Source organism: Mastacembelus armatus, chromosome 14 (assembly GCF_900324485.2).
Source record: "Mastacembelus armatus chromosome 14, fMasArm1.2, whole genome shotgun sequence".
Classification (NCBI taxonomy): Eukaryota; Metazoa; Chordata; class Actinopteri; order Synbranchiformes; family Mastacembelidae; genus Mastacembelus; species Mastacembelus armatus.
In genome coordinates this window covers 10,176,035-10,192,700 of record NC_046646.1, presented here as the reverse complement: position 1 = coordinate 10,192,700, position 16,666 = coordinate 10,176,035, and the positions used below count along the sequence as shown (strand labels likewise).

Below are 16,666 nucleotides of genomic sequence, written 5' to 3'. Positions count from 1 at the left end.
ACACTGCAAGAAAATATCTGAGTATTGATATCACCAATAACTATAGAATAACTAGGTGTATGAGCAGCAACTTAACAGAGGGAAACTGACAAATATACAGACTGAAACAGAATTCAGTTGTAACTATTGAAAGTAAATTGCACGACTATTACATATCTAAAGCAAACGTTTGACATTTTGAGAGATATGCTTTCTTGCAGAGAGTTAGATGAGAAGATCAATAGCGCCCACATGGCTACAGTTTCGCACAATGAGGAGGAAAGAAAAAAAGGGGGAAAAACTAGTCTTTGTCTGTCTGTAACAAAATCAGACTACATGCACTTTACCAATCATACTTATTTGTGTAATCAGCACAAAAACCAAAGTTGGTGTGTTGTAAGTGGGTAAGATACTGGACTACATCTTGGCCAGATGCAGTAACTTCCTTGGAGTCTCTGCTGGTTGCCTGGCAACCACATGGTGATGACAAGATTTAAGTTTTTCTGCTCAATAACAAACCAGATACAAACGGGATGCTTGTTTGTCTTTGCATACAACTGTTTCCCCCTGGCTTCAGCCTTTGAGCTGCTGGCAGTAGCATCATTCTTAGTGTGCCGACATCAATGATAGATATAGATAAATAGATAAAGACATTAGAGCTAGATGACAAAAAATAGTTCATTGTCCAAAAATCAACTTTTTGCTGACTAAGTATGAACAGGCAGGCAAAATATTAATGGCCAGATATCTCACACTTTCTGTTCACAGAAGAGAGTTAGTGTCCTGCACATTTGGTCAGTCGATAATTTATGTTGTATCACACAACTAACCATACTCAGTGCCAGAGCTGTTCTGATGTGGACAGGACACCCCTCAGCATATCTGAACAAGAAAACACCTTTCATAATATCCACTTCATCATCGTCATCTTCATCATCAATGAAGTGCAGAGTCCACCTGTCGATGAAGGTAAAGTATCGTGATCCACTTATAGACCTACAGCTCTTTAAGGACACATATGTGGCACCTGTCAAAAACAGCAAAAGCTAAAGGTGATGTGATATAATCAAGCATCCTGCTGGAATCTCCGCTTTTTTTTTTTTTTTGCTTGACATTACATTCTCCTAACTGAAAATCTTTCAAACAACACATATTACTTTGTGGGTTCAGACACTGGTTAGGACAAAATCAATCTAGCTCGAGCCCGTCTGAGTCTTCTCTCACTGCTGTGTGCGACAAAATGAGCAACCAGGCCGATGCAGCTGGTAGTGTGACCTGTCTTCTGTTTGTATCAGTTACTATGGGAGCCCTCCGTTCCCTTTGCAGTGTTTTCTCCACTATCGCTTGCTTCTCTAATCTCCTCAGGCCCAGCTCTCTTATAGTTGAATGCAGGATAGTCTGATCTAGAAAAATAAAAAAAAACCTGGGAGAATATTTTGTGCATATTGAACCTAATTAATATGTATTTTATTAAAATGTGTCTGCAATAAGAAGAAAAGGAGATTATTCAAATAACTCCCCTATTATGCATCGCTAAACCAGAAGTCATTTCTTTCACCTCTTCAGTTCGGGGGCTTTTTGCTGCTAGAGCATGCCTCTACTCCTGGTAATGTACTGCTGTTGTGTGCTGAATGTGCTACAATATTGCATTGTGCAGTGAAATGCCTGCGGCTGATGAGAATGGACAGGAGGAGGAGGAGGAGGAAGATGTAGAGGCTGATGTAGGGATGGAAGGCACATGAGAGGCGTAGAGGAATTCTGCTGAATTTTTCTTTTGACCTTTTTTCTCATGTTTTGGGAATGAAATGAAACACAAACCTCAGTATTTCTGGATGGTCACATGGACTGAATTAAAACTTAATAACCTGCTGTGTCATTTTTTGATGAATCAACACAAAATAGTGCAGGTCAAAAACCAAAATACTCTTGCTTAAATATGCATGTATGGGACACTTTGCACACTTTAGATTCTCCTCTTTAACATTGTACAAACTGAGTGACCAGTAAATCTTTAATGAACTGCAACCAAAAATATCCTACAAAAAAGCTTTCCCTGTTCCCGCTTGGAGTATGGTACCGGGACACAGACCCGACCCACAACAAGCTCTCAGAGCTGCTCACTGTTTGTCGTAACTGCGCATATTTCCTGCCAACAAATGAATCTATTTATTGTCAGTGGATGTTTGCACAAGTAGATCATGAATAGTTCAAAATGTGAGGAGCTACATTTTTAGATTCTAACATGTTACCAAGTAAAAAACACACACATGCAAAGACACAGGAATCTCCACTCACAAAGGGAATTACCTCACAATCCCCATCTCAGCTTGCGCTTGCCTTCATCAGCTGCTGGAATCTGCAGTAACTAAGGACCCTAATATTTATCATACATGGACACTGAACAGACATAATTTAATTCACTGTACGTTATCTAATCACACACCTCACAGGTGAGGGTTTAAAATGTTGTGGAAATACTACATCAGGTCACAGAAAAGATATTATTTGATGAGAAGAAACTCAGATTGAATAATGAAATCAGAGGAAAGTTGGGGTGCGTGGTATGAGCACTGTCGTGGTATGATGAGTGCAAAATCACTGTCATCAAAATTTTCTCTGGGGATCCCTTGAGGTACTTTTCCTTGCAGAAAAAAATATTTTGCACTGCGTCTAAATAAAATCTGTTTATCACAAAACTAAAAAAAGAGAGAGACATCACTTTGTACACAGCCTCTATTTTGTTTGCTCTTTGGCTGCAGAAAGCCAGGCTGTGAGGTATGGTGCTGCAGGGAAAAGAGTGAGAATTGAAAAACCTCTCCATGCTCACGCTTGTGCATGAGGGGAAGAGCTCCACTCTGCAGCTGCACACGCTTCACTGAGTCAGTATCCCTCTCTAACCAGGATCTGGCTTATTTCAGACATAGATTACCCAGCAATATTGCTTGTCTTCATGTCATTTTTCTCCATTTAAAGTCTATTTTTTCAAGATATTTATGCTATAATTCACTGTAAAATGGGGCTGCATGTTTTTTTTTTTCTCCACAGTGTACGACGGTCTTTCCTGAACATGCTGTACGCTCATGACTATATGAAACCAAAGTTGAACCTGTTTAATGATTCGGAGCAGACACTTACAAACTATTGTTTTTAATTTATTTGATTCACCTAGAAATAAAAAAGCTAACACCATAGCCTGCAGCACTGAAGGCTGTCGCTGCCCCTACATGACAAACATCATAAACTATTCAGCAACAATTAAGCAAAGACCAACAGCCTAAAGCAAAACAAGGATCAGCTGAACATCACTGTACACTGAACATATGACCTGCCTCACAGCAGGCAGATCATAAGTAAGACTCTGATCTTCAAAGAAAGAGGCTGGAGAATGAAAAATCAACTGTAAACATCAGAATTGTCCTGAAAAATCATGTTGATATAATTATAATATCTGCTGGTGCATTTGCTGAGGTGCCTTTTGATTGAAACATGAAGCAGCAACAGCGTTGGTGTATTTTTGCAAAGCCAGGTAGGCCACAAGTGGTCTTCCAACATTTGAATCATCCTACTCCTTGTGCTCAAAATCCCCCGATAAACAAGTCATAGTGTAGGTTGCACAGGATAAGCGGACACACACACACACGCACACATGCCCACACACAGCTCTCCCACTCATTCATCTCAGCACATACAGATCATGTCTCTTTTGGCCTGGATATTTGTACCCACAGTGTTCACCAGCATGCCCGTAACTCAGTGGAAGAGATTTGTTAGGACATTTTGATAGCAGCAAAACGTGACCATTTGAGAAAATAAAGAGTTTGTGTGACAAAAGTAATTGCTTGTAAAGCATCTTCACTCCCATCGGTAAAGTTTTTTTTGTTTTTTTTTATATGGGAATAAAATCACATCAGGCACATCAGAGGGTTGTTGAAAATCAGTAAGTCAGACACATAAGAGCATTTGTACCTCAAGCTGTGAAGCAACAGAAGTGGTAAAATGTAGAGGTTCATTGATCTTACAGGTGTGATTGGCAGGTTTTCAGCTCAAGGTCTCAGTTGAGCAATTCCTATTCCTGTCATTCCTGCTGTTCACTGCACTGACAGTATGAAATGAAAAGCCACTAACTGGGGCAAAATGGCAGGTGAAAGCAGATTAAGCCCTGCAGGGTGTCTGATTCAGGCAAGTGTGTTCCTCTATGGTTGGGTGGGACACATGGACAAAAGAGCAGATGGAAAAATATTAGTGACTTAAACAAGATGATTATGTAGTGGGTTGCTTTGGCCCAACTGGATCCCACCCAGAAATAAGAGCCTAACATTGTGCAGAATCGTTGATGCTGTGTAACAGCTTTTGATGCATCGAGGTCTTTGTCAGCACACACACTGATCTGAAACCGCATTATTAATTTGACCATAATCAAAGCTTTAAATGGCCAGATTATCAGCTCAATTTAACCAACACTGAAACATATTGAAGTGCGCATTAATAATAAAAATCCAATTAAAATAACTGCTTTTCAGGAATTGGACAAATGATTCCACAGACTCTATAAATCACTTTCTGATCTACATGAACGCAGTGGATTTGGCTCCCAAAATTCCAGGCAACCCAAAGTTTTGGCACTTTTTAAACATCTAACATCTTCATATTTGAAATCTGTGAGAAAAAACCTGAGTTGGAGTTCTTTCTGCTGAAACAGCCCAGTTTTTTTTTTTTTTTTTTTTTTGCAGTACAAATAAAGATTGTGCTGACATTTACAACACATACTTGAGCGTTCCTGCAATTCAGATCTGCATTTCTGAAGTCGCAGGTAAAATAACGTATTTCTTACACAGTTGCTGAACCCTGAGTTTTTGCTGGTTAACTGTGACCTTTGGGAATGTCGCAGACAATAAATTACCACTGTGAGACGCTTCTAAGGCCGTTATGCTCCACATCAGTTTCAGACCCATGTTTTCACATGACGCAGTAATGTTAGGAAAAATGACTGTGAAACATGATATGGTTCACAAAGGTGCCACAAGTAATCTATTGCCTCTTGTATAGTGAACATTTTTCAAGGTCTTTTGAAGGTGAATGATGTTGGGACATTAGGACAAGATCCTGAATAACTTTGATCCATTTATGCACGGCTGAACATGTATAATTCAGAACAGACCTTCTGGTAATTCTGGATCTTACCAATTGCTATTCTCACGTAATGGCAGCAAAATGACTGCGTAAAAGACATCTCAAAGGGGAAAACAATACAAACGGTACAAGAACATATGAAAATCTATTCGCTTTCTGTCCCAACCACTTGCTGGTTTGTCCATGTAGAAGATATGGCAGAGACAGATAAATAGGTGGTGATTAACATGGCTTGAGACTGGGACCTCTGTGCCAACGACAGAGAAGTAACTGTTGGCTCCCAACTTTATTTATTTTGCATGGCACCATGCAAATGACTTTGAAAGGTTTAATGAGAAGAAAACCGAGGGGAAATGAACAAAGATGAGTTGCCTCAAGGAAATCATTACCACACATCATTACTCTTGACTACACACTGCAATGAATACTGAATGCTGTAAGATGCTTACAGTCCGAATATACATTAAAAGAGAGCATTTCTTTGAATTTACGCTGGTTAATTTGGCCATATGCAACCCAGACATCCTCCACTCAGACAAGGGGACACACGTGTGTATGAGCTTTAAAAGGGTGCACCAAGCATGCCAACAGTACGGCTGCAGAGCCAGGTCCAAAAATAAAGGAGTCACTGGTCGTTTGTGGAGCAAAACAATCTCCCCTCCTCCCCTCAGTGGGTGCAGGGGATGTCTGTCCATTTAAATTTTGACATGATTGTTTTTCTTCAACCACTGCATCATGGAAAAAAGCCACTAGACAAAAAATAGCCATCATTCCCAAAGCAGAGCAGGCAATCTCTGTGCCTTTATGATGTCTATTTAGAGAGGATGAATCTACAGTGGGAGACCATTTAAAAAGTCTAGGACAGGATTCATTTGTTCTCTTTTTATTGGACAATCCGAGTAAAAAGCAACAAAAGAAAAGAGAGGATGATCCAACAGCCAACAAGATCCAAGACTGGATTTGCACCCACAACACCACTGTTAAATTACATACCCTGCTGATCAAGGAGCCACTCAGACAGACCCTAACTCTATTTAAAACTCAACACAAGAAACACTGGGCTTAATGATGAAGTTGAAGGGAGCTGAGTTGAAATAAAACTGTGGATAATTTGATACTAACGTATGATGAATTTATGTTAATATACAGCACAAATACAACAGGGTTTAGCTAATTAAAAGAATCTGATCAACATTAGCGACAGACAGTTGCAGATTAAAGCACAACTCCACCTATTTCCAAACAATGGCTGTCTTTTATAATCTGTGAGTAAAAACTCTTTAATACTCCTTTGCACAGTGATATTTTCCCTCTTTTTCAAAAAATATTCTTAGTTTTTGAAACAAAAAAAATATATATATATATACCAGCGTTGCTAATTCCCTTTCCAATAACCAGAACTGTTACATGTTTTGTGCAAAAGCAAGACAAAACAATGAAAATACAACTTCTCAATAGTCTACTGGTCTTTCAGCGCATGAACTAGGCTGCTGATTCAAAAACTATTTGCACCTAATTGTGCAAAATCTTTATCCAATAAAAGTAAAGTGTGAGGATCTTGTCTGAAAGAATGGTTTAAATAGTTTCATATATATTAACTTCATCTAAAATGGAATAAATACAAAAAGAAATAAATCAAATGAATATTTGTTGTGACCAGCCTCTGCCTTTAAAACAGCACGACTTCACCTACACAGTTTTTCAAAATATTTGGCAGGTTGGTTGTTCCAAGCATCTTAGAGAAATCGTCACAGCTCTTCTGTGGATTTAAGCTGTCTCAGTGTCTCTTCATGTAATCCCACACTGACTATATGATGTTAAGGCTGCTGGGGCTATACTATGTTTCAGGACTCTTTGTTCTTCTTGTCCCTGAAAACAGTTCTTCATGACTCGCTGCTTTCTGGGGTTGTCATTGTGCTTCAGAGTGAAGTTGGGACTGAGCAGATGTCTCCCTCATGGTACGACATGACTTAAAAAGGACCTGAACATCCCCAGTGCACAGTCCCGTGTATATGTCATGGAAACCGTCCCCCATCCATGATATTTGCAATTCAAAGGTACCAGCCAACTTCCACACATATGAGGAGGAATAATACAAACTTTGTTCAGAATCTCAGACGTTGTTTCCCCATCGTCTCTGGGTTGATCTGGATGTAAACTGACACATCACTGGAGTTAGACTGACACCACTACAGATTTGAACAAGATGTCACATTGACTTTATTTTTCAATTTAATGTCTTTGTCTACGAAATATCAATAAATCTTAATAAAGTCACATGTCACAACTTCACAGAGCTCAGACTGACATGTTTAAAATCTTGTACTGTCTGACCAAAAGTCTGCAACCCAAAGTTTATGATCATAGATTACTGAGAAGCAGTGAAAGGTGTAGCATTAGTATTATTCAAATGTTAGTTGCAGAGTATTTTCATATTAGTCAATTGATTGACTAATCATTTTAGCTTTAGGGGTCTGTGCAGTTGCTTTATCTAATGGGGGGGGGGGGGTGAAAACTTGTAACAACATCAAACCCAAAAGACTCACTGGGCAAACTTTATCTGCCTCTGGACCAAATAGCCTGAAATTCCTCCACTGTGATGCTCTCTGGTTAAATCAAAATCAAACTCAAAAGCAGCGAGGGTTAAATGAACTTTTCAACTAAAAGCAGCTGATCACTCTCGTGCTGCAGTAGGAACGCTGGTCCCCTGTCGTTTCTGATCTCTCTCTCTCTGACAGAGCTGAGAGCATCAAGATGGTGAAACCACAGATGGAAGAAGCACCTGCTACCACCTTTAAAAAGCAAGGCACACTATAGTCGGCTAAACACAACTACAGTGGAATTGATTCTGAAACAACCTGCTTGACTGACCAGTAGTAGCCATTTATATTACTTTTAGAAAACCTACTGACCTGCTGCTGCACAAACTCTATAGGGAAACAATCTGTTTGGGTGCTCTAGGAAACCCACAGAAAAGAAAAAAAAAAATCCATTACTGCTCTTCCAGTCAGGGGTATCCACTTGACTAGAGAAATGGCTTTAAAATGCCAGCATCTGCCACGCCTGTCTCACATCCATCAGTCCCCTTGCTCCCTTGTCCTCCAGTCTCATCAGTCCCTCTCCAGCCTCCCATCATCCTCTCTGTGTCTGCTATATTTTTGTATTCACTCTTCCCAACTAAACTTGTCGTCCTTTTTGGTATCAGACATAGGGCAACACTGTTGGTCACAGCAACTGAACGGAAAAACTAAATCTAAGTCTTTTATTGAACACACTAGTGTTATTATTGTCTCTGTCAGGACAACACAACAACCACGACTTGTGTCCACTATTGCTCACTCTTACCCAAAGTCTGTAGTATCTAGTATTCCATATCTTTTAAAAGCTCCAGATGATGATTTAGCAGGATACATCCTCAAGGACTTTAAATTTCCAACAAGGCGTTTTATTTAGTTCAATGCTGCACTTCACAAAGTGCCCAAGCTGCTGTATCGAGTTATTATTTCCAGATTTAATCACATATCTGGAGTGAATTTGGGGTCACTAGTTGAGAAATAACACTTAATGACAAGTTGTGTGAGCGCTGCTTCTCTTCTGCATTCAAGAAGCACCGCTCAGTATGTGTGCACTCAATGACCCCACAGTCACAGCTGCTCTCCCCCATCCCTGCTCTCCTCTGTTCACACCGACGTGCACTTCAACCCAACAGGGACGCTCGCACACCAAATCCTGTTTATCAGCAGTTAAAGCAAAACATAAAGGCGTGTTACAGAATATAGTTTTGTCAAATTGAGCCCCAAGGTCAAGAGAAACTGGCTCGTTCAATTTCTAAGAGATACTGAAGCATCCAGCATAACAAAATCCTCCTAATATTTGCACAGTCAAACAGGAAGACCTGTATTATACCTGCAGGAAAGGCATTTCTTGCGGTATTTTTTTGTACCCAGTGCTTTTTAAATTGTCACTGTTTGTTTAGTGGCAGACAGCCTGCCAGGGGACATGACTGATAACGTCAAAATAAAACTTCCAAGTCATGCAGGTTTTACTGGGAGAGATTAATGCTAAATGCAGCTTCTTGTGTAAAATAAATATTTTTGGGAGCATAATAACTGTTTGTTGTTGACATTTCTTTTCATGGTGGTGGTGGTGAAATCTCTCAGCAGGAGTGATGCTTGTTTTGAGAGGTTGTCACGCCCGGAAGAAAAAAAAAAAAAAAAAAGGAGAGGAAAAAACCGACTGACTAACCTTAATTTCACGTTTAACTCACCTCCCCTCGGCTCTTTTGGATAGTTCTGTTAAGGATCTGAGGTGTGATACTGCGACAATCGATAGGCCATTACTCATATGGTCATTTTTCTTTAAAATAAAATAGATCCTAATGATCTGCTTCCCCTCGTCCAGACGCCTGCCTCTCCCGCACCTTGAAGACGCGCCAACACATCCTCACCTGGCTGCGCGCGCGCACACACACATACACACATACACACACACCGCGCGTATATTTACAACCAGAGCAACTACCGCGTGTTCACACGCACACAGACACAACCCTGCTCTGCTTCTTCTTCACCCATAAACATGCAGATGTTTGCAGAATAAGGCACCGCGGTGCCTGCTGTGGTGTAGGTGTTTGATTAATAACGCCGTGCATGCTCCAGTCAGCTGATGGAGGCTGCTTGTTTTTGGCGAAATATTTATAAGGGCTGTGGGTAAAGCCCGCTGAGCGCAGCGTCTTGCCATATCCGTGTCTGTCTCTTTTGTGTTTGTGCTTTAAAAAAAACAAACAAACAAAAAAAAAACAGGCCTGGTATTCACAAACGTGAACTGTGAGCCTTCAAGGTTGAACATTTTGGATTGTGAACGCACCGCGGCTCACTGTCAGCCTTCTATTTCTTGGGATTTAGGCGTTAAAATGTCACCGGGCCCGACGTTTTCTCCGCAATACAGCATCATATTTTCCGCTGCTAATTAGGCAGACAGTGCATGTTGACTGTGGCAGCTGGCTTCGTAGGCTACATGATGGAAACAACTGATGCGGCGATTTATGGAGCAAAACACAACATCAATGAAGGTGTGATACCTACCTTAGTAACCGGGGAGCCTATGGCTGGCGCAGTGGCAGACTATGCCGATATCCAGTTGCCCAGGCTAGTAAAAATCAGACAACAACAAAACCACGCCGGTTGTTGATGACACAGCTGTCCTGGTGGACGGAAGGGAAGGAAAAACCCTTTCCCAGATGTGTCAATTGACGCGGAAACGAGAAATCAGTTATTCGGACGCATATCACCGGACTGACGCCTTTTCTTGACGTGAAAGGTCTTCCATTTTTATGATAAACAGCGCACTGTACTACCGAGGCTCGGCGTAGCCTGGCCGGCGTGAGATCTGATTGAAAACCATGATGCAATTCAATGCGACGTTACCAAACGCTCCTCTGCAAACACTTGGGTAAAAAAAAACATCCTCGTGGGTTTGAAAGAAAAGACAGCGGCCGCGAAAGAAACGCGCTTTCAGTTTGGAGATTATAAACAAAAAAAACAAAAAAAAGAAAACAGAAATGCGCAGATATGGGCGCGCTCTGTTGGTTCAAGCGCTGGGCATCCTCACTGTGCATTTGCATCTATATAAATATTCATACAGCACTTCCTGAGAGCAGACCAGTGGTTGTTTTCCAAAATTAAATAAATAAATAAATAAAAACATCCGAGGTGGCTTTGAATGCAACTGCGACGAGAGGCTGATGTTTTGCTCTTATCAGCACAGGGAAATGAAATTTCCATCCGAAGCTCACATTTACCAAAATATTCAGCAGCGCGACTTATTACACATCCAGATGGATCCTGGATAAAGCAGAAATATTTTTACCCAACTACAGTAAACTTTTTACTTTGCAGGAATAGTAGAAAACACCAAACCAAAGCTGAAGTGTCATATATGAACATATCATGGACCCGTTATAGTGATATAATATTTAATAGGGATAAACACCCTATTAGGTACAAAATAAGCTCTGCATAAACCCAGTGCTGAGCAGCACAGATGAAAAGTAGGCCAAGCCATCACAGGAATATGACATTTTGTTTGGACTGTACCTATGACCAGTCAGTGAGAGCCAGGGGGAAATATTTTTATGGCCCATAATAAGGGGGGACTTAAAAAAGCAAGAGAAACTGCTGAGTCCTGTGTCTATGTGAAGAAAAGCAGCTTCTTAAGCTTAATGTTTTTTTGTTATCATATATCTTAATATGCAAATGTAATTTTTGTGCGTGTGGGGTGTGTGGGGTGGGGTGGGGTGGGGTGGGGGGTGTCACATGACTAACTAGCCAACAGGCTGACACGCCCCCTAAAAGTCTATGGGAAATTGTGCAGGTGAGGAAGCTGAGAATGTGAAACTGAGCAGCCCAGTAGGAGGTTAGGAGCCCTCCCTGAAACAAAGGCCTTAATCACAGTCTCTATCAGTGAAATCTTTGGACTCTCCCTGACACAAGCAGAGCTGTACAGCAGAGCTGTACAGAGGTCAATGTACAGAGCATTCAGAAAGTATTCAGACCCCCTTCACTTTTTTCAATTTGCTTATGTTGCAGTCTGATACTATAATTGTTTAAATTCAGTTTCTCTCATTAATCTACACAGTGAGACATAATGACAAAGTGAAAACAGAATTTTAGGAATGTTTGTAAATTTATTAAAAAGGAAAAATTGAAATATCACATTTACATAAGTATTCAGACCTTTCACTCAGTACTTCACTGGAGAGCACCTTTGGCAGCAACTACAGCCTTGAGTCTTTTGGGGTATGACACAACAAGCTTTGCACACCTGGACTGGAGGATTGCTTCTTTGCAAATCCTCTCAGGCTCAGTCAGGCTGGATGGGGACTCTAGTTCTACAGCCATTTTCAGGTCTCTCCAGGGGTCAAGTCAGGGCCGTGTCTGGGCAGCTCTAGGACATTCAGAGTTGTCCCTAAGCCACTTCTGTGCTGTCTTAGCTGTGTGCTTAGGGTCGTTGTCGTGTTGGAAGGTGAACCTTCGGTCCAGTCTGAGGTCCTGAGGACTGGGGATCAGGTTTTCATTGAGGATATCTCTGTACTTTGCTCCATTCAGCTTTATCTTAACTCTGACCAGTCTCCCAGTCCCTGCTGCTGAAAAACAGCCTGTTGGGATGGTATTGAACAGCTGATCAGAGGTGCCTGGTTTCCTCCAGACATAACATTTAGAACTGAGGCCAAGCAGGTCAGTCTTGGTTTCATCAGACCAGAGAATCTTGTTCCTCACAGTCTGAGAGTCCTTCAGACTCCAAGCAGCTTTCATGTGTTTTGCGCTGAGGAGAAGCTTCTGTCCATCCACTCTGCCATAAAGCCCAGATCAGTGGAGGCTGCAGTGATGGTTGTCCTTCTATAGAGAGGTGTGTGCCTTTCTAAATCATGTCCAGTCCATTAAATTTACCACAGGTGGCCTCCAATCAAGGTGTAGAAACATCTCAGCAAAGATCAAGAGAAATGGGAGGTGCCTGAATGCTTTCAGAATGTGAAGGTTCATCTTAACGGCCTTGTACGAAATATGGAGCAAGGTGAATCCAAAGTCTACATCTAAACATTTCAGCAACTGATTGAACTTCACTTCAACACTGATCAAAATAATTTTGAGCATACATGTGTTACTACGACTGCAACCTCCACAACACTCAAGGCCCAAAGGTGGTGAAATGTGTAACACATCACAACTAACAGCAGTAAATGCACTAACAAGCAGCCTGTATTATACCAGTTAATAACATGTGACTTTGTTTTAATTAAATGAATGTAACAATTATTTTGTTTGTGTTTTGTTCTATGCAGATGTTTTCACATAAGTTGCCTGGATAAACCTGGTTCTCAGGACTGTGTGACGACAAACAAACTTCATGTGATTGACATTTCTCACATTTGCTGCACTTGTTTTGGGTGGGACAGCTTGGACTGTAACCACTGCTTTGGGTTTGGTGATAATCAGCCAGGGAAAATGATAATACCTGTGCAGGCCTGTAAAGCCTTCGACAAAGGTTTGGTTAATCAGGGGATAGATAGCAGATAATCATCTGATTGAGAATATGGACAGAAAACCCCACTCCACTTTACATATACAGCTTGTTTAACAGGGAGAATTAACCAGTGAGCAAGGACAATATTTCTTTTAAAGACACTAACCCTGTTACTTCTTTTACACATCATATCCGACATCGGAGAAAACCAAAAGAACTTTGGCTGTAATGTTGTTTGAGCTGTCTTTTAAGTTAAACAGCATCAGAACAGACTGATGCGTAATCTTGTTTGGCCACTGGCGTGATAAATGGCGACAGACACCACACACACAACACAATTCATGAAATCATTGTGTCATCCTGAAGAAGCTGCAAAGATCAAATACGCAAAGTATAAATCTATAAAAAAAAAAAAAAAACTATCATGTTAATCTTTGACATTGCTTGGTGGTGTGCCAAAGTATTGGGGGAGTGGATTTGTTATCAGCAGCTTAACATGACCTGATCAAAGTGCACACTGTATGTTGAGTTTTTCCTCAGCTGGTGAACCTGCATCCATTCAAATTCGCTTTGAAATAAACTCCAATAAGGTAAAGTATTAAGTTTTATGTTTAGGAGTATGATTATAAAAGTTATTTTATGATGCCCATTTTTTAGCCAAAGGTATTTTGTGGGCCTACAAGCTTGACTGATAAAACCTTTATTTGTGACCAAATTACAAATCCTAGTGTCTCAGTTTGCCTGTGAGCTTGTTCATAAGTTAGTCATTTGATGAGGCTGCTGCATGCCCTGCAAGTTTTTAAGTCCACATCTTCCCCAAAGGAAGATTAAAAGCACAAGTAACAATCGGAGCTCAATTGTAAAGTTGTGTAGCATTAAATTGCTCATTATATTAGATGAAGCAATGTTTGTAATTTCTGCAGCTGTACAGTATATCATTACAGTACACATCATCATTATTGAATAAGAGCAGTTTAAAGAGTTTCAGATGTTATCTGTCCATCAATAAAATCTTACTGATTAAAACCAATGATGTGGCCTCTTCAGGGTGCAGAAATGACTAAAGGAAAGACTCAGTGGAAGGAGTTTTTAGAGGCAGTTAGCGTTCTGCAATGGGTGCTGAGCTTTATCTTCTTAGGTAAGATCCCACCACCACATTTCCCCTTTCTAAACATGGAAAAGCCTGTTATCACAGCAGCATCAGCTGTTTATTCACAGCATCTGTCAGACAACACTGCAGTAACAGTTACATCTGGGCTAATTTAAGGCATTTCTTGTACCTCCAAAATATGGACCCCCACGTTGTCCGCCATGGTATGATGCACATCCCACTTCAGGACTGGCTTGTTATATCTTGATGGTGTATCTCATGTTCACCTCGCTGTGGCCGCTCTCCACTCTGTACTTCATATGGCTAGTGATGGACTGGCAAACCCCTGAAAGAGGTAAAGGGAATGGGGCAAAAAAGCAGAATCCTATACATTAGCTGTGTCTCAGTAACACTGGGAATCATTGGAAAAGTGACCAAATAAAGTTGTGCTTTTGAACCATTTTGCCATAATACATTGCACAAAGTATGGAGGTGTTATACTGAGGCAACACGGTCAACATAGTTAATATGTATACATATGTTTCACTGCCATAGACCATTAGTCTTTGTATACATTGGTCTCTTTTCCATTATGAACACAACACACAACAAACCTGTTTGGAATTAGTTGTGTAGCAGGAGACAGAGCCACAGCTTATGTTGGTTTTTGTTTATGATCTGCAAAAACAGTAGAGCATGTCAATTAGTAATATAATACATATTGGGGACACACTGATATTTCTGATGCCCCCACAGGTGGCAGGAAAACAATATTTGTGAGGAAGTGGAGGGTATGGAAGCACTTCAGAGACTTTTTTCCTGTCAAAGTAAGTTTCACTTTGCAATTTGATATCACCTGCCTCAGATTGATTTATATTTTTTTTGGTTCATCATATCATGTGTTTAATTTTGGTGAAACCAAATGAGGGTGTTATAGTGATTGTGGCTGGCTAAAACTGTTAACAGCAACTCTCACGTCCTCTTAGATGTTTCCGTAAATGTTTTCAAAATTTGTGCAGTCTGTGTCAAAAATATTTCTTAACAGTAGAGACTGAATGTGATTAGCAGTGTTCATCCCACACCTTCTAATGTCTATTTCTTCCTTGCAGTTAGTGAAGACAGCTGAGCTAAGTCCAAACAAAAACTACATCTTAGGCTGTCATCCTCATGGTATATTCAGCGTTGGAGCCTTTACCTGTTTCAGCACAGACAGCTGTGGCTTCGCTGAGGTGTTTCCTGGGGTGCGACCCTCCCTGGCAATACTGGCCGGACTCTTCAGGATACCATTCTTCAGGGAGTACATAATGAGTGCTGGTATTTATGCCAACTTATTATTACATTATTATTACAAAACCGCTGAATTATTCTTTGTCTTAGTCTGGATGCCATGCTGTTTTACAATCAGACAAAGTATTAAGTCCTCCAACTTTGTTCTTGTTCTTAAAACAGAATCAGAGTCTATATCAGTTTAACTAAATTGTTTTTTTCTTACTTTGTCTGATTAGGCCTTTTGCCAGTCAGCAAACCAAGCATTGTCAACAGCCTGTCAAAGAGTGGGAAAGGAAATGCGGTAGTGATTGTGATAGGGGGAGCTGCTGAGTCTCTGGAAGCCTCTCCTGGAGTCCACACCATAGTTGTGAAGCAGAGAAAGGGATTTGTCAGGGTGGCCCTTGAGCTCGGGTGAGAACACACTTGACAAGACATGAAATTACACATTACATGAGTGAGTGTCACTGTACTCACACGTTGCCGGCAGACCTCTAGTGGACGCGCTGCTTTAATCTCTGATCATATTCCACAGGGCTGATCTGGTGCCTGTTTACTCGTTTGGGGAGAATGCACTCTTTAAGCAGGTGATTTTCTCAGAGAGCAGTCTAGGTCGCAAGTTACAGGACCTGTTTAAAAACATCATGGGCTTCGCCCCGTGTCTATTTGTTGGTGAGCACTTTATGTTCCTGCCCTACAGGACCCCAGTCACCACTGTCGGTGAGTATTATATTAATGTGTAAATGAGAGGAATTTGCTGTACTGAGCCCATTTTATTCTCAAGTTTTGCCTCTTCCAGTGGGAAGTCCCATCTCAGTGCCAAAGTGTGCCTCACCTACTGAGGAAGAGGTCGACCACTATCATAAACTTTACATGGAGGCCCTGTCCAAGTTATTCCACGAACACAAGGTCAGCTGTGGACTTTCTGAAAGCCATGAGCTTCAGATCACTTAGATATTTTACTTCCATATGAACTACATAGCTGTGTTTTCTTTTTTGTTTTGATGCTTCTTTTAATGGGATTTCATCCATTGGGTGTGTGGATATGATGGACTTGATCTTCAAAAGCAGATTGACCTCATAAATTTGTGTTCATACTGTTAATTCTGCCAGTATTTGAAAATATTTAAAAAGATGATGTGTCTTAAGTAACAATTAGGTCACTGTGTTTGTAGAGCA

The 16,666-nt window shown here is 40.8% G+C and overlaps 1 protein-coding gene across 1 annotated transcript; it reads left to right on the top strand.

Moving 5' to 3' along the window:
• The first annotated feature begins 13,491 nt into the window (after positions 1-13,491).
• Positions 13,492-16,441, top strand: mogat3b (monoacylglycerol O-acyltransferase 3b). Its single transcript, XM_026327789.2, has 8 exons — positions 13,492-13,721; positions 14,179-14,269; positions 14,469-14,576; positions 14,978-15,048; positions 15,331-15,535; positions 15,727-15,901; positions 16,023-16,207; positions 16,287-16,441. Exons 1-8 carry the CDS (start codon positions 13,653-13,655, stop codon positions 16,439-16,441), a joined length of 1,059 nt encoding a protein of 352 aa, XP_026183574.1. The 5' UTR covers positions 13,492-13,652.
• Positions 16,442-16,666: the final 225 nt, after the last annotated feature.

Excerpts from the sequence above, each read along its gene's own strand:
- mogat3b (XM_026327789.2), top strand. The coding sequence starts at position 13,653 with ATGTTGAGTTTTTCCTCAGCTGGTGAACCTGCATCCATTCAAATTCGC. Across the intron at positions 14,270-14,468 it reads GCTGAGCTTTATCTTCTTAG|GACTGGCTTGTTATATCTTG; the intron begins GTAAGATCCCAC and ends ATCCCACTTCAG. Across the intron at positions 14,577-14,977 it reads CTGGCAAACCCCTGAAAGAG|GTGGCAGGAAAACAATATTT; the intron begins GTAAAGGGAATG and ends ATGCCCCCACAG.